Here is a 23,888-nt window from a genome sequence, read left to right as displayed (position 1 = left end):
ACTGAACCAAGCCTAGCTAACATCCCCTTTATTTTATTCCCCTCCTAAGGCCACACCAAGTCAAACCTTAGTTTCTGGTCACCCGCCCGCATGGTAAACCTGGAACCCTAGTTTATGAGGACTATTATTAATATTACAGGTGCTTAAGTGCATGTGACCCAGCAAGACACTTATTTTTTACTGCAAAAGATCGAGATACTCTAATAGAGCAGTCAGGGATTCCAATAGAGCAGTCACACTACTCTTAACTCTAATGTTAGGTATATATGCCACACTAATAAAATGTTTCATAACTATAGCTAGTTTTGTCCTTGATTATATAGCTGTTCAGATTATAACTGTTACTAATGTTTCTGTAACCAAAGTAATTTCAGTAGCATTAACTACTAGTCCGGCATGCAGATGGGCCATAGCTTTAACTTTATACTTCAAATGTAGTCCTCTAATGATTAGTCTAGTAACTTCAAATTCTTTATCACTGAACACTGCAGGAGTATGGAAAGCCGGCAACATTCGGTGAGCTTAAACTTAAACTTTTCCATAACTAAAATTAGATTGGCAAGTAGAAACCCTTATAGTTTAAACATTCCCAGATGATCACTAAAAACACTAGTCTGGAGCACTCAATGACTCAAAACTTTGACAGTTACTTTTCTCAAGGTTTGCTGAATAGAAGGCTGGAAACACATAGCTAGTGGGCTAAGACTTCACATTTGAATGAAGAATTTCTCATGTGAAAATAGAAGTTAAATTTCATTTTGGATCATGATCATTTGAACAACTTAGCTATAAGTCATAGTAATACTTTCCTGACATAGCTAATGAGACAGTTATTTCACTTGGAAAGCATAAGTAGCTACATGAGCAAAACATTTCCTATAGTATATTCTAAATAAATAAATTAATACACTTAAATGCTATACATCAGTGTATAGCTACCCATGATCCATCAACAACTTTCCTAGTGCATTGTTTGCTGAAGCACAACTACTTATGTTGTTGGTTAAGTTTGACTAAAAAAATCAACATGAATTTGCTATATTGAGCAAATAATAGTACCATACAGTATATTGTCATAGTAGAGTCTATAGTCCTGAAGTCCTGATCATCCGCCCGCCCGCATCCATATGTAGGCTTGGGAGTGACCAGAAACTAAGGTATGACTTGGAGTGGCCTAAGGGCTAAAAACACAAGAAATATGGAATCCAATTTAATTTGTGGTCAGCTCATGCCTAAATTCCTTTAGAAGAAAATTCCAACAACCTTACCCTAACAGGCCAGGTACCCTCTACACCTATCCCCAGGATTTACTATATTTCACTCCCTTCTGTGTGAAGGTCGGGAGGAGGCACGGTATAAACCGGTGACTGGTTTGTGGGGACTTCCGGTGGTAGGTGACAACTCACCCGGCGAGACGATACTGGGGGATCGATCGAAAGAATCAGTTGTTGATCTGTTTGTGTGTATCAGTGCCACCACGGCCAGAGCACTATCGATCAACTAGTGAAACTTGCTTGAACATCTTTATGGTCACAATCTGACGGCTGTCGCAGTGGTTCACGGGGAGACAAAAACCTACTGTAGGATATCGTTCCGCTTCAGTGAGGTAGAAATGCCATTGTTCTCCGTCTCACACTTTTACGCACGACAAGTTGAAGTTCGATCACACGAGTCAACAAATGGCGCATTCTGCATCACGTGCGTGATTGGCTGGAAGCGTGCGTGATTCTTTGTGTGCTAACCACGGTTAAGCTATTAACCTTCATATAACAAGACTCACATTTTTATCCCGTACGAGTATGGAACATTCCATTACGTCTGACGTAGTCAATATGGTATTCCCCCAGGGAGGTAGGACATGACGTCATGATAATTGCTGACGTGGGCGCACTACATTTTTGCGAGCATTTTTGCCGTAAACCACGAAGATTATCGCTGCATGGATTTACTGTCAGAACTAGTAATTCACTGGTTAGTGGTATATTGCAACTGTCACGATGGTTAACAGGATATTTCGAGGGATAGTTTTACAGAGAGTTGAGGTATGAACATAAGCCTAGTACTAGGGATAATGGTAATGACAGACCTAGTCTCGTCTCCTGACCGCTTTTTTGGAGGGTGGTGGAAAAGGGTCTGGTGTAACTCCAATAATTGTTTCGTTCTGAAGGGCTGCAAACAAGCCTCGAACAAAGTAAAACTAATGCTGTTGTGTTTCCCCACCCAAATACATGCAAAAACGGAAAAAGGCGGTCTGAGTACGAGACTAACCCTGTACATGATGAAAAACTGAAATTCACCAAATAGTGGTCTAAAGGTTGTTTCATCTATTGAACTCCAGCGGTATTACAGTGAACTTTTCAATAGAGCATTATTTAGGATAAATTCTGACCTTGTAATCAACTTCAACACCACAATTCTGTATCTTCTCCAATGTAGAAATCTTTTTAACATTGGAAAAGATACATACAGAATCGTGGTGCCTGCTGGATTTGTGGCAGCAGATCCAATCCTCACACTTATAAATGGTCCAAGTCCTCAGAAGAATGCTGTAATGAGTTGCATTGGCCATAACTGTCAACCCGCCCCGCCATAAATATCTGTGTCTGACAATTATATATGATATGCTCCATCAACATATATCTCCTTATCTTTTAATGCTTTGTCTACTACTGTAACAAGGTCACATTCACTCTCTTTTATCTATAAACTCATATAGGTATTCGTATAGTATCTTTTTTTGGAATTGTATCCCTTATAACGTTTTATCTACTTCTTGTCGTGCCTCTTTTAGGCAGCTGTTGTACAGTTTTCTTTGTTCTAATTAAGTAGATGCTATAGTCTTATATAATTTTGTGCATTTGTTTTTGTATTGTGTATTTTTGTTCTTGTACCTGTTTCTGCTTCTTTTTGTGTGTGTGTGTTTCTGTGTTCGTAGGTGGTACCCCTATAGGCCTTGATGCCTTCTGTACTTACCTTACCTTTTGGTTAAACTAATAAAAATAAATAACATTTACAAAGTATGCAAGCACATGTATCAATGAGGCAAGCATGCACACATATCTTTCATGATTTGTGACACAAATGTGTTTATTAAATCCGCCCAGACTTTGAAGCAGGCACTCTTCAAGATTTAAAACCTTCAAAATTCAAATTTTGCCTTTTCTGTAAAATTTTCTGTTTCGAAAATAACCCACTACATGGTAGCTATTATTATTATATCTACAATGGCTTGAGTGACTACAGTGTATTTCCAGCCTGGCCTTGTTTGTCAGTCTTGAGACCTCATGACAAGTGCTTTATTTTTGCATAGCCTAGTAAATGTTATTTCATGGCCTTCTTTGAAGAATTGTTTTTGTGGAATTTAGTTTTTAGTTATCATATTATCATCAAATAATATCTGTTTCTTGAATAAAGAGAGCTGGAAATAGTTACACTTTTGTCTAGCTGAAATTTCACATACATGTTCAAATGTGTTGTTATTAATATTTTGGTCAAGTGTGGAAAATACGGTACACTTTGATCCTCCCATGCAAACTATAAATATACCGTATTCCAAATGACGTCATGAAATAAAATGGCTGCGGCCATTTGGGGTATTCTAACAATTTCGAGTGAGAGTTCCAATGGGGCTTAATAAGATTCAAATCACTATTCAACCCTGGAAGAAGATATTGACCTAAAACTAACAAGTACAGTTATAAGGGTATAAATCTATTCTCTATCGCCGGGTTAGAATTTTTCAGCTGGTTTTCAAAGTTTAGGAGAAATACTATTGTTTCTTTGCTGTAATAACCAAACCTGGTAGTTTCGCCTCAATATCTTGTTTGTTAGCCTCGGTATCAATCTTCGAAATCTCGGTTGCCATTGGTGATAATACTCGAAAATATAAGAGTCCCCCAAATAAAAAATATGTGTGACATCATTTGGAATACGGTCTATAAAATGTGTTGAATTTGAACATCTGAATAATTATTGGTATTGGCTGTTATGTGAATTTCATTACCAGTTAATCAGCCAAATGTCTTATCAGTAGATATACACACATCACTGATAGAATGGCGTCATGTACAGTATTTTGTATACATCATTGGAACTGTACTATTGAAGGTGTCCACGGGAACAGGTCTCTTGGGGAGACCATGGGGTGTAGGTCTGTCAGTATGCATGTAATTCTCTGTAGTGAATGAACAACTAACTAAGAATGGTAATACATGTAACATGCTTGCCACCCAGGAGCTCTGATGTTGTTAGACATACCCTAGATCAGCAGTTTATAGTAGTAGAAACACAGCAATGGTAGCAGTTTATTTGTTTGATTTATATAGCAATGATAAAGTTTTGAACTTCAAACAAATTTAATGCAACTGAATTTTGACAATGGAGCCGAAATGTGTTATTTAAAAAACAGGCTATTGAAAGATTAGTTGGTCAAATATTTACTAAGTCAATACTTGAAAGTGATGTAATGTGCTCCACAGTGGACCAGATGATAATGGTGTTGTGGAGGATCTCAAGCCAGGTGGAGTGTACATACTCCTTCAGGTAATTTGTTGTTATTGTTATTGTGTAGTTTGTAAGTGTGGCATAAATCTGTGTGTAGAGTATCACAGCTAGTGCTGGAGAGTTTACTGCCCTGGAATCTTCTCCAGGTAAGTGGTGTGTGCGTGCGTGCATGTGTGTAGTGTGTAATGTACTCATCTGTCCTACATTGTTTTGTTTTTTTTACTGTACAAACATACCACATTTTAGCAGCTCATTATGCACTGCCGGCCGAGACACCATTGATATCCACTCCTCCAGCTCCTAAGATCGCAGCCAAGAGCAAACCATCCGATGGAACGTAAGCTGTGACCAACCTTGTGAACTCGTGTTATTCCTTTCCCCAGGCACCAAATAACTATGGATCTCCAATAGTACTGCATAGAATGGAACTTGGTAAGATATTGACTGCATGATAATCCTGTTTTGAGGAATTTTCTCTACAAAATGGTTGTATCCAATGGCTTGCTATGAAAGGCTTTGTGAAAAGGACTTTGAGGGCTTTGCCTGCTGTGCAAAAATAGAGCAGCATGTGTCTTAAGAAGTGATCCTCATAGTACACACAGTAGTAGTAGAGGTAGTAGAACCACTGGACTGTACTGGTTTCTACTGTAAGGTACATTTTTAACAGTAGCTATATACAATATTGTAGTAAATCTGGTAGACCCTTTACAGTGTTGTGGTGACTTATTTGCTGTCATTACTAGGAGTCAGATTATGAGCAGTTGTACTGTGGTAAGGAGAAGCAGTTCAGAGTACTACACAGATTCACTCCTGGATCACTGATCAAATCAAAAGATGAAGTAGAATGGAGGTGAGTATGGCAATGATTTATTTGAAGCCAACTAGAGATTGTAGTGATTAACATGTAATAGTTACCACACCTGTCATTGAGATCAAAAGCACTGTGCTGTGGTATATAAGTGATATACCATGTTTACCATATATGGTGTACCTTCACACATTCCGCGAAATCCTTAGCCAAATGGTAAACAAGTCTCTAACGACAAGCACCTAAATCACCTGACAAGGAGATAGGTTTCAATGAATTCTTGTCTCTCCTTCACTAATTGCGAGTAGATGGGCGTGACACCGCTAAAGTGTTTAAAACATCTGATCCATCAAGGATTTCTACTGATGTTGATCTTCAACAGGTGCTGTTTCACTTTAAATTGCTATCGATAATTATTTCAGTATAGAATATAACAGTTATAACATGATTACTCGGGATATGACAAAAATATATACTAGATTACTAGTATTTTTAAAATGAAGTAGGGATCTATGCAATGAAGAGTAGTGAAACAAGAGATGAATGATGGTATTACAGCATAGCTCGGTGGGAAAGTCCCTACTTTGGCATTGAACATAATCATTATAGCTAATGTCCAAAGTAGGGATCTTCCCACCGAGCTATGCTGTAATACCCCCTCCCCTGTACCACCATTCATCTCTTGTTTCACTTGCATATATGCCTACTTCATTTTTAAACTAACCATTTTTATACAAGTTTGTTTAGTTTTTGTTGTAGCACAGCTACAGTGTAACTCGTGACTGTTGTATTAGAATATCACACATAACTGTTGTATTAGAGTGACTGTTGTATTAGAGTATCTTGTGTCAGCCAAAGTGTGTGTAGCCAGCTAGACCAATAAGGGGTGAAGTCATCTTGTTTACTGTTAGCTACATTGTAAAGAGGTGTGGTCTCCGTACTCTATCGTCCTAGATCTTTTTTTGATGGGTGTGGTCACGAACCTATTGTGAATGGGATCCCAATTGCGAAGTTGCAGGTATCTAGCTAGCGTATCTCTTATAGTAGTGCTGGGACCTAAGCGTTTTTGGAATCCAGCTGTGAAATAATTCTGTGGCATCTAAATATGCTGCTGAAAGAAAGTGTTGATACAGAAAATTAATGCCTCAAGTACCAGACTGTATTGGATCAAGACACTCTCCATTAGAACAGTCATACTGCTCTACTAACAGACAAGACAATTTCAAATACTGACCTGCTGGGTCACTATAGAGGGTAAACATATTAAATATTTTTGCTATGGCCTTAGGAGCCATCCATAGTTTTCAGCTTTTATGTCAGCGTATGAAGAGTACTTTTCTATCCCCTCCCCCCTCACAAAGCATATTATATAAAAATGTCTATCCAAATATTGTCTATCACGAACTTTTTCGCTATCAAGGAGCAAAGTGGTGGAATCAACCTCCTCAACATGTGTGAGCGCAACTTTATGTCCACTCTGTATAATGACTTATTGTACTGTAGTTAAGTTGTATATGTATTCAGTATCATTTTGCTGTTGTAACATGTTGTTATTTTGGACTTTACTGTGTTGTAAGTTGTACACTCTCACATGGAAGAACGGCTCTGCTGAATGTGTTGAGTTTAAATCAAAATCATGTACTGTGTATACATGCACAAATGTGACCGGATCTGTGAAAGGGAGTTTTATGGCCTTTCCAAATGACAAGTAGTCATAACTCATCATTTGTTTGACCCATTGTCTTAAAATTACATCCAGGAATAGAGTGCTTTGTTAGGAGTGGAAGGTGACCAAATTTCAGGCTGGTACCATACTCACAAGTCAAGTTATGGATTGCCTAGTACATGCAATTGGAAAGGCTATAAGTCCCTTTTTTGCAGATCCGGTCACTAATACAGATGTGTATTAATTCTGATGTAATGTCATCCATTTGAGGAAATTTGTAAATGCATGTGCGTCACAGAAACTACCCAAGTCACGATTCCCTTCAGTAGGATAATATGTTCTTACACTTTTCCACCATTTATATATAATTGCAGCAATCTTGATTATGATTAAATTAAATACGATTATGATTAAATACGGGTAAAGGCAAAGCCTGTGATCTTGTATTAAAGTCCCCTCTTCCTGTTGCAGTCAATTAGTGATCATGTGATGTACACATGTTCTGCTGCGCCATCCACCCCCCGAGTACATTGACCCTGGAGTGGATCATGTGATCATCATGTGGAGCTCACCTGATAATAATAGAGGTAATTAAAAGTGGACATTGGGCTCTGGTCCAATATTTACTGTACAATGGAACATTGGTTATCTTTTTGTTAACTGAGTGTATTAAAGTAATGAGTGTTCTGTTAGAATAGTTTACATAAGTGCGTTTTAGGTAATTTTTGCATGCATCTTCAGAGTGTTATTTTCAGTTATAGCTGACATGTAGAAATACCTGTAGTGGAACAACTAGGCCATCGGGACTTGTACTAGGAAATGGGTGAATTAGACAAGTTGATTTCCCAACTGGGAACTTTAAAGTTGGTTGACTCAGAGAGATGATGTTTCTATGTAGGCTGCCACTAGGAGCACGTTAAAGTGCATAGAAAATCACTTTATAGTTTTCTAAGAAGTTTCATCTTATTATGATTTGTACAAATATTTGTGAATCACTTTTGTTATTGTTGTAGCACCGATCACCAGTTATAAACTTGAAATGGATGATGTAGATGCTGTGAGTGTTGATAGTGTAGCTTGTTGTTGTATTGTTGCGCTTTGCATGCGTTGTACCGCACTCAATACTAGTACAGTAACAAACATGTAAACCCTCCACTCACTACACATATATACCAATCAGGTCCCGGAGGAGTGTTGCTCCACACCCCAAAGTGTATATGCTGCTTCACAGTGACACGATACAAAATAACAGTCTTGCAGACAGCTTGTAATTTAGTGCCGCTTATTATTAATTTTATGTTTTCAGATTAAGGAAAATTAATGTGGGCGGGTGATTTATTATTCATTACAATCTTACATGGAACTAACTGTTTTTATTAGAGTTAGCTGAATGCTCTATTAGAGTATTTTGATTTATTGATCACAACTCTGCTGTCTTAAGAAATGAAAGGGTTAAAGCCCAACCTCTGATATTGAGACCCATCTAGCTAGCCTTCCTCTATGCCTACCTATGTAACGTAAAATTAGCAATATGAAAAATACCCCTAACTCAGACCTGGGCCAGCAACCCCCTTGAAAAAATGCTAATGTATGTACAAACCGTGTCTGGAAGCACCGTCTCTACCCTAGTCTTAACCATTTCAATATAAAGCTTATCTCTGTGGAATTTTAATAGCCTTGCATTTACACTTTGCTTACATGGGTGGGTGCATTGTATTGCTCTAAGTCCACAATGATAAGTGTGCTTTCATTTTTGGTGTAATCAATGTAATCATACTGAGGTATTAATACATCTCCACTCAAGACATTTGAAAATCGTCCACGTAGTACTCGAGATTATGTAGGTGCTTCAACATTAGAGCATGCCAAGTTACTATCATGACCATCAAGCCTTCTGACCACTATGCTATGCCAAACAACACTTCTTGGTCCATAAATTGGAGGTTGTAATGTCGAAGCCATCAGTGCTATCAAAACTACCATTCCTGGTTACTAAATCCCCAATGGTGCAATGTGAATGATTAGCTTGACAACGTTCAGAGTAATTGAATGTCCCTAGATTACCATCAGGATCATAAATGTCTCCAAGATCATCACAGGGATTTTGTGCTTCACGATTTGTTTAATATATAGTCCATAAGAATCCCCTGGTACATCTTGCAATCCTTCAAACTGAGCAGACAGTTTAGTGTGGTCACTAGTGCCATGAACACATTACCAAGTATCCCACCATTTAACAACACATTCCATGTCACTATCTTGCCATAAATTTTCCATGAACGTACGTACCTATGAAATGTTGTTGATGAATTGGCAATATGTTTTAGTTACATGTTTCAGACTCCCTGTATCCACAGGCTTTGAGCTTTCTCACAGGTCCCTGGTGGATAGCATTCACAGATTTGCCATGAAGTACCCATGTTACCCCTATGAATTTAAATTGTCGGACCACATGAAATTCCTATCATTCACAAGACATTCATTGGTCAATGAAAATTCATAGACTGATGAATGACAACTTGGAGTCCTACAAATTAAATTCATGGTGGTAACATGGCTACTTCATATGGTGGTTATGAATTCAATTTCATTGTCAATTCATCAACAAACCTGGAGATAAGTTAGTAGTGTGTGTTTTATGTGTGTGTATGCATTCATATTACCCACAAGACGTCATATTTCAAAGAAGTGTCCATATATTCACTGTATATTTTTAAGAGACTGTGCATGTATTTCAAAAGGTGGTGGTGGTGGTGAATCTGGTGATGGCAGTCTATTTAAAGAACAAGTGCTGTCTCATATTAAATATAAGGTAGGCATGTATAGAAGCCCCCAAGTACCCAATACAGCTACAATAGGTTTCTCTTGTGTATATATACCTCCACTGCTCACAAAGACATCAGTAACATCTTGTGGTTCGGCAGTGACATTTTCAAACAACTAAACTATAATCAACAAAATTATCTTCATGTCTTCCAGCAGTAAACTCAATCTACACTGTACCAATAGTCCTTCTAGTTAATGAATACTTAACAGAACAAAAGTAACACACAATAGAAGAGTTTGTGGGTAATCAGTCATAGCTGTGGCATTGGTGTCAATCAAGTCACACCTCATTTGGTGTAACCGAAATTTCTTGAGTTGTTTTATAGACGGTACAGTGGCAACCAGTGTAAAAACAAAACAACAGACTGTTTTACATGCTGTGAAACACCAGTAACCTCCCAATGCATAGAACAAAAATGTAAACATACAGTGGACATGATATTACTTACCTTACAGGGTTATGGATTTCGTGTGATCTACCAAGGAAAAGAACTACACTACACCTGCTCCAAGCTACCAGATTTCCCTCCCCTGCCGTTTGTCATCAGTCACAGCTCAACAGATGCTACCGTCAGGTGGGAGGTGTATCCCTTTGTTGTCATTATGTACAGTGTAATGATAGTCTATCACCATAGCAACTGACTGATAACGGTAACAAAATAGTCAGTTGCAACCTCAAGTGGTCGGAGGATGAGGATAAAACGTGAGTGATGTCATAATGAATGTCACATGGTGTCATGTGTTACATTGTAGACTGCTGGTGGATGTACATGTACTGAAGGACTGAGTCCTGCAACCACCTATGGATGCTGTGTACAGGTATGTGTGTGTGTGTCCCCCCGTCCGTCTGTCTGATAGGCCTGTTGCCTTCTGTATTATTTGCGACATTAAAAATTAAATCAATGAGCAAGAGCTTATGCGACAACACATTTCTGAGTAGTTTATGAACTCACAACTTTGTAGTGTTGTATGACACTGGGGGAGGATAGTAGTGTAATGAAGAATGACCACGGGCTCCAACCACTACTGCCAATACCATCGACTGCCTGTGAACAGGAACAGTGTGATTGAATGTGCATGAGATACTATAACAGTGGAACAAGTGACATGTTCTACACGTACACGCTGCCACACACTACATACATACTACACATTGTTACACACTACACACATACGGATGGACACAGATGGACACACTACAAAAGGGCAAGCACCTGTAAACTCAACACAATACAAACAAAATGCATTACGGGTAAAACTGTCGCTGACTGTTCTGTTAAGGACACAGAAAAGTGCGCACACTGAAGACCATGCTACAGTGCAGGCCCAGAAGTAACAAATACAAATATGCTCCTGTATATCTGCTTTGTATATTATGTCCATGTTATGTACAAGCTCCAGGTTTCTGTTTGGACTTAATTTCTTTAATAAAAATGCTCATAGTTGCACGGTTAAAAGGGAAATGCTGAAACACGGTTCTTAACATTTGACACATTCCTAATGTGCAAACTGTTTAGCAATGTATAAATTCCTAACACTCTGCCACACATAATCAGCTTTTATGTGTGTACAATGAAGACTTGTTGATGTTTTGTTGGAGCAGTTTTATCTGTTACTACTACTTTGTAAGAGATGTTTGTGTGATGTTTTACAGTTGTCCAAATCATGCTCCACTCTGGTTGTGTACTGGACAAGACCACTTTTTTTTTTTAATAGGCAAATTAAATTTTGTGCATAAAATAAAGGACGCATATTTACAAGCACATGAAACAAATATAAAGTTAGTCAGGTGAAGCTGAGTCCAGCCTGCCTTCTGCATAAGCAAGGTCAATGACAGCTGTCTCGCCCGATCCACAGCGGTGGTAAGAGGACCTTGAACCTCTTAAACATTGAACAGCTGAACGGAGCAATGAAAATCCCAGCCTACATCGTAACCAGTACAATGTTTTGCTATATGATTGTCCATGCTTCTCAGCGAGTAGTGTGGCAATTCGTTTGTAAACAACGGTGGCCAAAGGTCCCATACTGGACAAGACCACACAACAACAGCTCACCGATAACAGCCTACCATATTGAAAAATGGCACCAGGATAAGAAATGTTACTGGTCAACTAACAGAAGCTACACTAGAGGATCTATCACCAATGACTAACTGTAAGTTAGTGTACAGCATAGTTGTGTGTCTTGTACGTATTCTCCTCTCCAAAGGATTAGAGTTCAATCTGAGAACAAGATCGGTGTGGGACCATTCAGGTATAGTGAGTGTGTTGTGTTCGTTAAATTTTTGAGGGACATAGTTTTTGTGGACTTCATGGTTGCTTGGCTATCTGTGGAATTTCTCCTCGGGATTGGCTTTATGTTGCATAACAGGCAACCTGAGTGAAAAAACGAGCGGTCCAGAAATTTACATATCTCAAAACTTTGTACGTATAAAGTATATTTATATTTCTTGTTAAATGTGCATGTATAGGACGTAGTGTGTACTGTGTGGTAACTACAGTAGTGTACATGTCTGTGGGCTTGCATGTGAGTTAGAGATGCAACGATATATCGCGTATCATATCGTTTTAAGACAATATCGCTGTATCAATACAAAGTCAAACCGTATCAATATATTGTGTATCGTAATATATCAACATATCGTAATATATCAACATATCGTGATATATCAACATATCGTGATATATCAACATATCGTGGCTTGTTAACATGGCTGACAATCAAATTATTGTGGTTAAACTGAGTAGTATGTAATGCTTCTCAAAGAAAAATTAGCTCACTTGTTTCTCTTAAAAAAAAAAAAAAAAAATTTAAAAACAACATAGTCCATTGCTTAGACTCCACTTTGTATCGCACAATTTATCGCTGTATCGTGATACACCAAAGCCAATATATCGATACGTCTACACATTGCATCTCTAATGTGAGTATGTGTGCATACATGTACATATGGGCTGACATGGTAGTGTGACTAGATGTTGCTCTACTTGTTCAGTTACTACGTAATTTGCTGCATTTTTTGTTGTTTTTCGTATACAAGTACTTGTACGAAAATTTCTTACACGAATTATTTTTGCATAAGATGGAACTACTCTAATAGAGCAGTCATTCACATAAATCATACGAAAATATTTTTACATGAAAATTTTTATCATGAATTTTTATCATTAAAAATTTTTGCACAAAAATAAAGCGAATTACGGTATGTGATACACTTCTGTTACTACCGTGTGTATATGGCCTGCAGAAAGGGTTGATAGTACAATCAACAAGAGTGGATAAGAAATGCAACAAAATTTCAACTATCTGTGCTGTAGGATCACAGTTAGATTCTTCGGCACTTTATGTATTCGCTATTATCCAAGAAAACTCTTTGTAACGTTCTTGCAATCTACAGGTGAAAGCAACAGATATTCCTAAGGAAGAACTGTTGTATAAGCTGCAACTTAAAGTGTTAGGCATACTTTAAATTAGAAAGTGTCATTATAATATTAATAACATAATTCATTGCCCAGACTGTGTAGATAGTTTTTGGTCTTCTAATCTTGGTAACGTTTGATTGTTGGATAAATTTGACAATTTAAACTACAATAACAATGAAACTGAATATGCTAATATTTGATGTGTTGATGCATTAGCATATAACAGTCATCTGTGTTATTTTGTGTACATTTTGTATAAAAGGACATTCACTATAATAATGGAAGAGTACACCTTAGCTACGTGTATGTTTGGGAAATGCTTGACACTATATTGAAATAGCCTGTTTCTGTATATGCGTATATGCATACTTTTGCTTGACCATATAATTGATAACATGTTGTTATATGATAGCTCAATGGTGACAGTTACTACTCTGCCACTACCACCAGCCCCACCCACTTTGCAACTGCAGGCAACCGATCAAAACAGTCTAAAAGCTGTCTTGGAAAAGGAAGCAGGACAAGGGATTCATGTACACATTGGAAACAAGGAACTCAAAAGGAAAGTTAGTCCCACTATAATTATTGTAGAGATACAATGGACACTTTTAAACATAATTGGCTATTATTAGCTGATGCTGTCAAAACAGTAGCATGCTTTCTTTCCTCAAATGCAGTTATACTGACCATATTTTATGAAGCACATGTGTGTAATCTAATAGAGGCATCCTTACTTCAGGAGGTTATGTCTTGGACCCATGTAAAAGTGGCATTAAATCAAAGCCTGTTAGCACCATAGGGTATATCATATTTTCTTATAGACAAGTTATCATTTAGCTGTTCTACTATTCTCACTACAGTTTCTAGGTGAGGACCAGCTCAGAACTACAAGGTCACCAGACTGGCCCCTAACACAACTTACCAGTTTAGGATTTGTTGTGGGAATCAGTCCGGCAAGGGAGACTGGAGTGACTTGTATGACTTCAGCACCACCGAGTCCCTCCCTCAAGCTCCTAAAGGTGTGTACATGCATGTGTATTTTATGAGTAGTTGTGTGTCATTGACTACTGGTACTTGTTACAGGGTGTAATAGATATATCAGATGGCATTGTTGTTACTAATTTCTCTAGTAAAGTCACTGTACAGTTCACTGTATAGTTAGGTCCAACTTGACAATTGAGGGCACTTGTAGCTAAGTCATTTGCTACTTAATAGAAACGTTGGCCTTCACATAAGTGACGGGATCTCTCAATGTGTCATTTTATGTATAGGAATAAATAAGATATGTACTGATGGAACTGTAAGGCTAAGTAAACTTGTAGAGAGGATGTGGTTGAGATGTATAGCTCACTAATCACTTTCATGTTGGATTAATACTGGAGCTGTCACCTGTAGTTTCATAATGCCCCTACACACTACACAAAGTTCATTTGACTGTAAAACAACAAATGTTCTGCAAATAGTTGCATTCATTCTGCGCACTCATAGATATTATACTGGTGTTACGCCCCAAACAGGACATTTTCCTAGAACCTGAATTTTGAAGTGGTGTATGGTGGCATTACAACTGCTTCAATCTTAGTTTAATGCCAATCCTTACAGTGTTTGTATTGTAGTTGTCACTACCACAATATTCTGCACAACCTTTTCAGTTTTGGCTGCAGAAAATCAGTTTCACTTGTGGTTTTTAGTGGCCTAACAAGGAACTGGACATGGCAACTAATTTTTATTGTCGAATATCTTCAATGTGACTTATCCTAATACACTGTATGTTTGATCAGTAATTGTACGGCCAAGTGCCTTCTATGTAAAACTAGAATTTTTATTTAAAATGTAGTTGTGATTTTTTTAATGTTGTATTTTCTCAGGTTTCATGGTCACCAAGGCAACCCATGGTAGTTTGACGTTTACATGGGAGGCAGCACCAGGGTCAGCAATAACTAACCACTTATAAACTACAAACTCAACTGGTCAATACTGAAAGAGAGTTTATACAGGTGAGCAGTAGTTAAATAAAAAATGTTTACTAAACTTAATTGTGGGGGGATCGGGTTTCTGATAACTTGTAACGTTTGATCCAATGAATGACACTGTGTTAGTAAAACTGAAAGTTTTTTATGCCCTCAGTGACTTTGTAAACATGTATTGAAAAGTACACATACCACTTCAGATGTTGTAACCCAGGGTTCAAGTTTATATAAGGTATATCAAGTTCCACTCATGTGGTTTTCAAATTCCTTGTGTAGGCATATAAGGGTCCATTGATGACTTATACAGTGGAACATCTTCCTGGAAATACTGTAATGGAAGCTCGGGTTAGAGCAGTAAAGTTGTCAGGGCAAGGCATTGGCAAGAGGGATAACTTGTTCAGCTTATTCGTTGAGGTGAAACACAGAACATTACAAGAGACCAACCAACCAACCACACAAGATGGAAGAAATTACTGAACGTTTAGAGTGAAATTCTTTACTTTGACAACCAACCAATTTTCCTTCATTGCAGTTTTGTTGATTATCTTAATAAGTGTTTCTCACCATCACCATTGGTAACCTGGTAACATAAACACTAACATTGGACACACCTGTAGAACGTGTAATCTGATTGAAATAAAATTTCAATACAATGAACTGTTTATTATGGACTTTGTATCATTATTATAATCTGTTACAAATATAAAAACAAAGCACAGACCATGAAACACTTACAATAAAAAAAAAACACAATTAGAAGAAATGGGTTAGGTAGTCTAGAATGCCATTTGTACAGGTTTATTAGTGAGGGAGTGTATTACAATTATATATATACAAAATGGTTGGCAGGTACGAATAATAAAGCGATTAAAATATTTGATATATCAGAAGTCTTTAAATGGTTCTAAATCGGCCCCCGTCACAGGGGGTGTACATAGCCAACCATCTTCAGGATATTTATCGAAGTTACAAGTGTCTCCAGGGTGTCTCACTTGAGGGATAATTGGGGGCTAAAGGGAATAACCTAACAGCATAATATGGGAATTAACAACAAACCTTCAGTTTTCTTTGGAATGCTGCATCCCAGTCTAAACACTTGAACCACTTATGTGTTTTGACATCATCAATTCCATTCTGAAAGCAAAAAGGACATGTTACTAGAATCAAATCAGCACTTGTCTCTGCCAGCATACCCGCATGCAGCCCAGTCGCTTCGTGGTGTCGTGTGTTAACAGTCTCTTCACTATATCCCTGCAACATATGCAGCACAAATCAACATGTTGTGACCTCATTGAAACTTATTATACTGACTTTGCTGGGGATTCCAAATGTCGAGGAAAATCTGGTCTATCACTGAGAATTTTTTCATAAATACGAAAAGGATGTTCATCAAAGAAGGGAGGATATCTAAATATAATTATTATCATCGATACTATTATGTATGATACATTGTAGGGTTGCTGCTTACCCGACCAACATTTCAAATATTAGTATCCCGAGTGCCCACCAGTCCACAGCCTTGCCATGCCCTCTGCCTTGAATGATCTCTGGTGCTAAGTATTCAGGGGTGCCACATAACGTGTATGTCAATTTCCTAGATAAAACACACATTAGCTTTCTTCAGATACACCGTAATAAAACACGTGTACTTTCACCAACACACATGCACACACACACTTTCTGAACAGAGGTAGGTAATACAGTGGAACCCCTCTAATTTGGACACCTTCAGCCCATGCTACAATGTCCTAAGGTGTCTTGATTCCAGAGGTCTAAAATGTGTGTACACCAACACAAAGATAAGTGTCCTCATTATCAAGGGGTCCTTGGTGTTCCTGATTTCAGGGGTGTACACTAATGTTGTACAATGCTGTAAAGCTAACATTCAATTACCTATTCAACCCTTCATTTAGCAGTTTTGAATTACAACTATTGAGAATCATATAAAACTATACAATTTGAGTAATAATATTAGGAGCACTTTAATTGTGTCCACCTTCTTCTGCTTGTACACTACACACACACACATGTGCATGCATATCAGAAACACATGCAACAGCTGTTTTCTTCTAAGCTACAAAATAGATCATTTGTCAGTATATAGCAGCAAAGTAAAGTACAGCATCACATTTGTCCAATAAACAGCTAGCTTGAAATAACCACGTTGGTAAGGGTTAGATTAATGTGTTAAAACATGGTGCCCACAAAATAAAAATCACTGCACCTTAACCAAGAAGTCATGTGTGTGTGTGTGTGTGGTGTTGTGCGTGTATATGTAGTTTTAAGACTAACCGTTTATCTTCAAGCCGTTTTGAAAATCCGAAGTCGGTGATTCTGATGTGTCCATCTCCGTCAATTAGGATATTTTCAGGTTTTAGATCACGATAGATTATGTTTAAACTATGTAGATAGTCTAATGCCATTACAATCTCTGAACTATAAAATACAGCCATATCATTTGTAAATCTTTGTGCTGCTCTTAAGTAGGCAAACAATTCTCCACCAATTACAAAATCCAGCAACATGTACAAAAATCTGTTATCATGATGCGTCCAATTTCTAAACGTTACAAAACAAATGTAGACACATTTAAGCAGATGGTTGAACTTACAGGTTTACAATGAATGGATGCGAGATATGAGATAGGATCTCTTTTTCACTGTTAACATGTTGTACTTGCTGCAGTTTAATTACCTCTGAGATGTTCATAACTTTCAGAGCATAGAACTTGCTCGTGGGGTTATCTCGGACAAGTATCACTCTGCCAAATGTACCTGTGCCTGCAAAACAACAATATAAATTTTATGCAACAAGGGAGATGTGCTATTTTAGAGAGAAAACCATCAATTATGAAGTGATGAAAGTACATAAATTACAGAAAGTGTGATAGTCCTCGGTCACATGTGACCATGTGTATGGTCCTAAGGAAGAACCTGCGTGGGCATGGCAAGGGTGTGAATATAAAAAAGAAGCTATATAAATTAGCTAATACTACTTTCAGTGTATCCTGAGCATATACATTTTACCACTGGTAGGCTGGAGCAATGGGAGTAAATTTTCTTCAACTGAAACTACTGAATAATAATAGCAGTAGCAGCTAGAGGACATTGTAGGTCCAAATAACGAAAAAACTACTTCTAGCAGCAGTCACTACCGAGGCACTTAACATGAGCATCTGGTTATCACGCCCATGCTCTATCGCTGGCTTACTACTGCTTATTTCATACCATGTGGGTTATAAACCACTTGTGCATAGGCGTAGCTGAGGTCATGATACAATACAAAAAGTGTCAAATTGCTAAACACATCTGCGTCGAAAACACCATAAGAAAAATCCATTATTACCTATTGTAGCCATGATCTCCAGTTGCTTTAGAGAGTAGTTGCGCACCGGCTTGGTTACCTTAGCCGGCAGAATAGGTGACGCGTCCAGCGAGACTTGGCCTAGGTGATGTGCCAACTCGTTCGTCAAAGAGTTATCACTAGACGATGAAGGACCGCCACACGCCATAATTAAATCACTTTACACTTTATGAAATCTTTATTTAGAAACACTGTAGCGTCTATTCACACAAATTCCTTAACACGCGCTTTAATACTGACCACTCACGTGAGTTATAAAACTACCATGTGGGCAGTCCCATTACATATACGTATAACCTAACTATTTCGAGGCGGAAATTTTCGCTGATTTCGCGGTTTTGGGGGTTACCACCAAAAAATTAATCCTTGACATATTTAGACCTCCATATAGTTTTGGGAGTGTTTGCAAATTCACGAAAACTTTATTTTTAGCAACACATGATTGCTCAACATCGAAAAATTTTCCCCTCAAAATATTTAGGCTAGCTATATGGTATACTTTCCAAAGTATATGTATCTGCCAGGTTACAGAGTTTTGTACAGCATGACAGGAAGCTATACATGTAGCTAGGTCGAGCTAGGTACACCATAGTATAAAGCGTGATGTGGTAGTTTGTTTAGCCATGCAGCTCATGTAGTTTGAAATTCTGCAGTGTCCAGTCTTGGAATGGAGGGAATCAATCGAGGTGGTAATTTAATACACTGGCACTACACACTCAATGTACACATGCACGCACCAACTAAATGATAACATATTACTCTCCTTTAGGGAAACCCTATGTGGTATTAGAAGAAGCCATGTGGGCAAACAGAATCCTTGGTGTAGCAAACAAGTCATATGCTGCTCATATACTCACATACAGAGAAGAAAACAAGAGCTAGCCATCAGCTAATCCCATGTCCAGTCCTTTACTAAAGGCCAAGACCTCTATTGTGGCATGGGGTGTAAAGGATCTATGATGGTGGATATCCATTGTTACTCAGGCTTGACAGGAGTTGATCCACCTTGCAGCATAGCTAGGACTAGTCTTGCATGCCCTCCAAAACTTTTCTGCTAAGGTGGCTCTTATTGATAAGAGGATATAAGCATCCTCTCTGGAAGACAAGACTAAGCTATGAAATGTGTGCATAGCTATAGCTAGACTAATACTGAAGAAAGCCAGACAGTAGAAAATTTGAAATTTTTCCCTAAAGTAGTGGCCGGTAGCTAATGAGCTGCTATACCTGAGCTCCAAGGTTGATGCTTAGAGATAGATGGCTATCTACCACATGCATTTCACATAATGTGTAACTATTATCAAGAGTATATAATGGGGAGGGCCTCCCCATTATTATACTATTAAACAAACTAGTGAAGGTCACTACTAACCACTACTAATGTCTGCCACAATACTCACTATTTTTGTGTAGTGACCTTCACTACTTTTGTTGTGACATTCACTACTCTTTTGTAGTGACCCTCACTACATAGTAGTGACCCTCACTACACAGTAGTGAATGTCACTACATGGTAGTGACGTTCACTACAAAATTAGTAGAGAACGTCACTACACGAAAAATAGTGAGTATTGTGGCAGACATTACTAGTGATGTTCATTACATTTAGTAGTGACTTTCACTAGTTAGTTTTTACTGTGTACAGCTAGCTACATGTCATGTAACACGGCGGGAACACAGTAGCCATAGAAAGATACCCACAAAATTTATTTTATAAGTAGTTAATAAGCTACACATAAGATATATAAATTTAATGATGTAACCATGTATAATCTGCTGTTGCTCATGTAGGAGTGATCACCTCAAAGACTGTATAGTCTGTGAACATGTGATAAGAATCATCAAGATGTAGCATCAGTTTCTTAGAGTAGCAAACAGGTGTGACCATGTATATGCTTTTTTTACTGTTTAGATAAGTTCAAGAGTGAGTAGGACAAGGACAAGGTACTTATGCATAAAATGCTGTCAGGAATATAAGGCTATGGTTTGATAAACAAAATTTAGGCTGCATGGAGAAAGAGTAAGTGTGCCGAATGAACTAATACGCTTACTATTATAACGAAACTTACCTAAAAAGCAAAAAAGCTGTATATACACGGTCACACTCAAGAGTCAGTAAAGGCAGATCATCCTGGGGGGGGGGTTCATAGGACAAGCACCTCGTGCATGCATGTCCCACTAGAAGGTATAAGGGCACCCAAATCACCTGAATGCTTGACCCATGCATATACATTATGTGCAGACATGAACAGTTGGCATTCGCTTTAGTTAAGACTGGAGCAATGTGACTAAGATGGTATAAATGACTGGAAACAGCAACAGAGCATCATGCAGTGATCATAAAACCTGCAATGGGGGGACAAGATTGTCCAGCTGGTCATATACCAGTAAAGTTAGAGTAGCTGATGTCATGCATGTGAACCCATATAGGTAGGGTATTGAGTTGGTTCAAAGTTAGTGGTACATTTTCAATCCTGAAATGTAAGCAGTATTGAGGCTAGATTTGCACGAAGACTGCACTAATTTTCAGGGTACGTCATATACACATATGAGCTGCTCACCCATAATCGGATCTTTCACAAATGCACATATAATAAATCTGGTGGTGGCACTCATATTAGCTTTGGTGATTGATCACCCATCATAGGCTATTATTAGCCTGCTATAGATTAGAAGTGTTACATATTAGCTCATTGATGCTTTTGCCTGATATGTATGCCCTCATGCAGCCCTTGGGCTGTCAGGCATGCATATCAGGTAAAGTTCTTATGCCCATGTAACAACTATTGTATGTATATAACGAATTGTACAACTACTGTGTTTATGTACATCATGTGCATTGCAAAATAGAATGATTTGGTAGAGAAGGTGCCAAGGAGGCATTTCTAAAAAGCAACAATGGGAAATCAACATAAATTATTGCAAATACCATAGTTAATGCAATAATCTTGGGATATGTCACACTCATATTCAAGCAGTTATGACTAAAACAAGTGTTGAGAAAGTGTAACAGCCAATGTGCCTAACAAAAGTGTTGCATGCATTCAATCAACTGAAATGATTTGCTATACATGTATGAGGAGTGTCTGGCTGATCTTGATGGTGTGTATGTCAGTCCATCAGTCTGTCATATCAGTAGCTAATGTGCATGCATGTATCTTGTACAAGTGCATATATGCATGGAGCCCATAGCATGTGATCTTTCACAGAAGATCACACATAAAGATTCAGCTGTAGCTTACAATCAAAAATATCTAGGGAGCTGCAAGTAGGCTACACCGAACATAGCAGGAAGTGAATTAACTTAATATGCTTTTCACTGTGCTGGCATCAAACTATTCACTATAGCCATGCATATAATATGTATATGCAGTTTTTCATTTTCAAGAGTTTTGACATTAGCGAAATAGGAAGATGAATCATGTCATAGCTGAATGCCATGCATATAATAGTGCTGCGACATATGGAGAATGATTCGACTGACTGCAATGTGGCTTGATGTGATACTGATAACTAAGTCAACCTATGCAGCCATCTCTAGAACTATAAATATTGTGCATTCATGCCAGGCTAAGTCTGAGATTGCCGTAGGCCATTAAAACTGTGTCATTCACCATCATTTTGATGAGCTGTTTTGCAGTCACAGCACTGGTGGGAAGAGCTTTTCAGTTGATCATGGTATGATATGTCCAACAAGTGGTTTTCCAACAATCCGCCACAATGAGATTTGTGACTTGACTGCCTCTCTTTTAACTGAAGTTTGTCATAATGTTTCTGTTGAACCAGCTTTGCAACTTTTGAATGGCGAGAACTTTTCCCACCACACAGCTAATGTGGATGATGGTACTATGCTGATTTGAAGGCCAGGAGTTTCTGGAAGGCTCACCAGGATGCCTTTTTTGATGTTAGGATATTTTACCCTAATGCATCCTCCTACCATTCTGCATCTCTGTCCTCTATTTACTGTAGACATGAATCATCAAAGAAACGTGAGTACTGTGAACGTGTGCATGAAATTGAGCATGGTGTGTTTACTCCCTTGGTGTTGTCATCCTCAGGTGGTATGGCTCGTGAGACAACTTTTTTTTATAAACGGTTGGCTGAGCGTGTAAGTCAAAAGTGGGAGGAAGGTTATTCAGTAGTTATGGGTTGGCTACGATGTCAAATCTCCTTTGCTATGTTGAGATGTGCCATTATGTGTATTCAGGGCAGCTGCTCTTTAGCTGGACACCCAGTACTGGAAAATGATGCATCCCTGGCTGTTGCTGAAGGAGAGCTATGGCTTGACTGTTGACTTTTATTTCAATGTTTTATTTATTATTTAAATTACTCTTTTAAGCAGAAAAAACAACAACAACAACTACTACTACTGGCTGAATCATCTTTGAGCACTTCAACATATTCCAAACAGCAACACAGGGAAGCATAAAGCTGCATGGTTGTAGCTTTATAGCTATATAGAGTACGTGCTGGCATTATGGGTCAGGGGGTATTGTGGGTCAATAGCTTAAAATGAATTTAATAGGTTAAATCATGCAGATTTAAGATGAAAGGGATGCTACAGCTTTAGATCAACATAAAAAGTGATCAAAAGCTAACCACAAATCCAATTAAGAGGTTACACAGGACTTTAAACTATGTCACAATAGAAATACCATTCCAGATTAGCTACCTGTACCCCTTACCATGTAGTGAGCAGGAAAAAGACATGAAGTGTATGTACTAAGTTAACTAAGGTGTTTTGACAATCTTTACTGAGAGCTGCTGCAAATGTTTCCATAACATTTATCATAATTCGACATGAAATGATGACCTTATGAACATAGTGACTCATAATACCCCCATATGACTCATAATACCAACACTTACAAGGTTTCAGTGAAAAGATCAAACTCCTAATACATGGCAAGTAAATATTTTGAAATTTTAGGATAATGTAACATATGGTTACACCTTTCCCTACAAGTAGTGTGAAATATTGGGGTCACTGTATTAGGTGATAGCGGTGTTTTTAACTAAGTGACTCTTAATTACCACAGCCACTCTATAGTCATCAATGCACAAATTATATCCTACACTACAACAAATTCATTCATTTATACAGCTAGTTGTAGGCTCTGGCCGCAAACTGACATGCACTATATTGCTATCTAATAACTACTGTAGATAGCCAACTATGCTGTCAGCATACACTTAAACTGCAGTGTGTAGTAAAGCCAGCATTTAAAATGTTAGAGACGGCTTGGTTGCTGAGACATTTGTGTACTGTGCGTTCTATTAGAGTGTTTTGCACGAACAAAAGAGATGCAAGCTTTGACAACTCGTTACGAGTC

At 38.1% G+C, this 23,888-nt stretch overlaps 2 protein-coding genes across 7 annotated transcripts; one reads left to right on the top strand and one right to left on the bottom strand.

The window, feature by feature from the left end:
* The first annotated feature begins 1,848 nt into the window (after positions 1–1,848).
* LOC136241462 (uncharacterized) lies at positions 1,849–15,923 on the top strand. 6 transcript variants are annotated; one of them, XM_066032675.1, is made up of 19 exons: positions 1,852–1,971; positions 2,026–2,042; positions 4,479–4,542; positions 4,601–4,649; positions 4,750–4,840; positions 4,887–4,935; positions 5,247–5,353; positions 7,449–7,564; positions 7,991–8,034; positions 9,719–9,789; positions 10,260–10,378; positions 10,426–10,506; positions 10,557–10,622; positions 11,458–11,957; positions 12,012–12,056; positions 13,638–13,791; positions 14,086–14,244; positions 15,094–15,222; positions 15,472–15,923. In XM_066032675.1, exons 1-6 carry the CDS (start codon positions 1,867–1,869, stop codon positions 4,912–4,914), a joined length of 354 nt encoding a protein of 117 aa, XP_065888747.1. In that variant the 5' UTR covers positions 1,852–1,866; the 3' UTR covers positions 4,915–4,935; positions 5,247–5,353; positions 7,449–7,564; positions 7,991–8,034; positions 9,719–9,789; positions 10,260–10,378; positions 10,426–10,506; positions 10,557–10,622; positions 11,458–11,957; positions 12,012–12,056; positions 13,638–13,791; positions 14,086–14,244; positions 15,094–15,222; positions 15,472–15,923. The 6 variants fall into 6 exon arrangements, 5 of the variants coding, with proteins under 5 accessions (XP_065888749.1, XP_065888747.1, XP_065888746.1 ...); XM_066032677.1 differs by having other exon boundaries at positions 1,849–1,971; positions 4,753–4,840; positions 10,557–11,957; XM_066032674.1 differs by having other exon boundaries at positions 10,439–10,506; positions 10,557–11,957.
* On the bottom strand, positions 15,854–18,792 carry LOC136241461 (cAMP-dependent protein kinase catalytic subunit PRKX-like). The gene is made up of 8 exons (XM_066032672.1): positions 18,541–18,792; positions 17,807–17,975; positions 17,488–17,754; positions 16,664–16,789; positions 16,507–16,602; positions 16,389–16,446; positions 16,252–16,329; positions 15,854–16,205 (listed from the first exon to the last, which is right to left on the bottom strand). The coding sequence occupies exons 1-8, from the start codon at positions 18,704–18,706 to the stop codon at positions 16,080–16,082; spliced, it is 1,086 nt and encodes a 361-aa protein (XP_065888744.1). The 5' UTR covers positions 18,707–18,792; the 3' UTR covers positions 15,854–16,079.
* Between the last annotated feature and the right edge of the window lie 5,096 nt (positions 18,793–23,888).

This window comes from Dysidea avara, chromosome 12 (assembly GCF_963678975.1).
Source record: "Dysidea avara chromosome 12, odDysAvar1.4, whole genome shotgun sequence".
Lineage (NCBI taxonomy): Eukaryota > Metazoa > Porifera > Demospongiae > Dictyoceratida > Dysideidae > Dysidea > Dysidea avara.
Note: the sequence above shows the minus strand (reverse complement) of the source record. Positions and strands in the feature narration are given on the sequence as shown.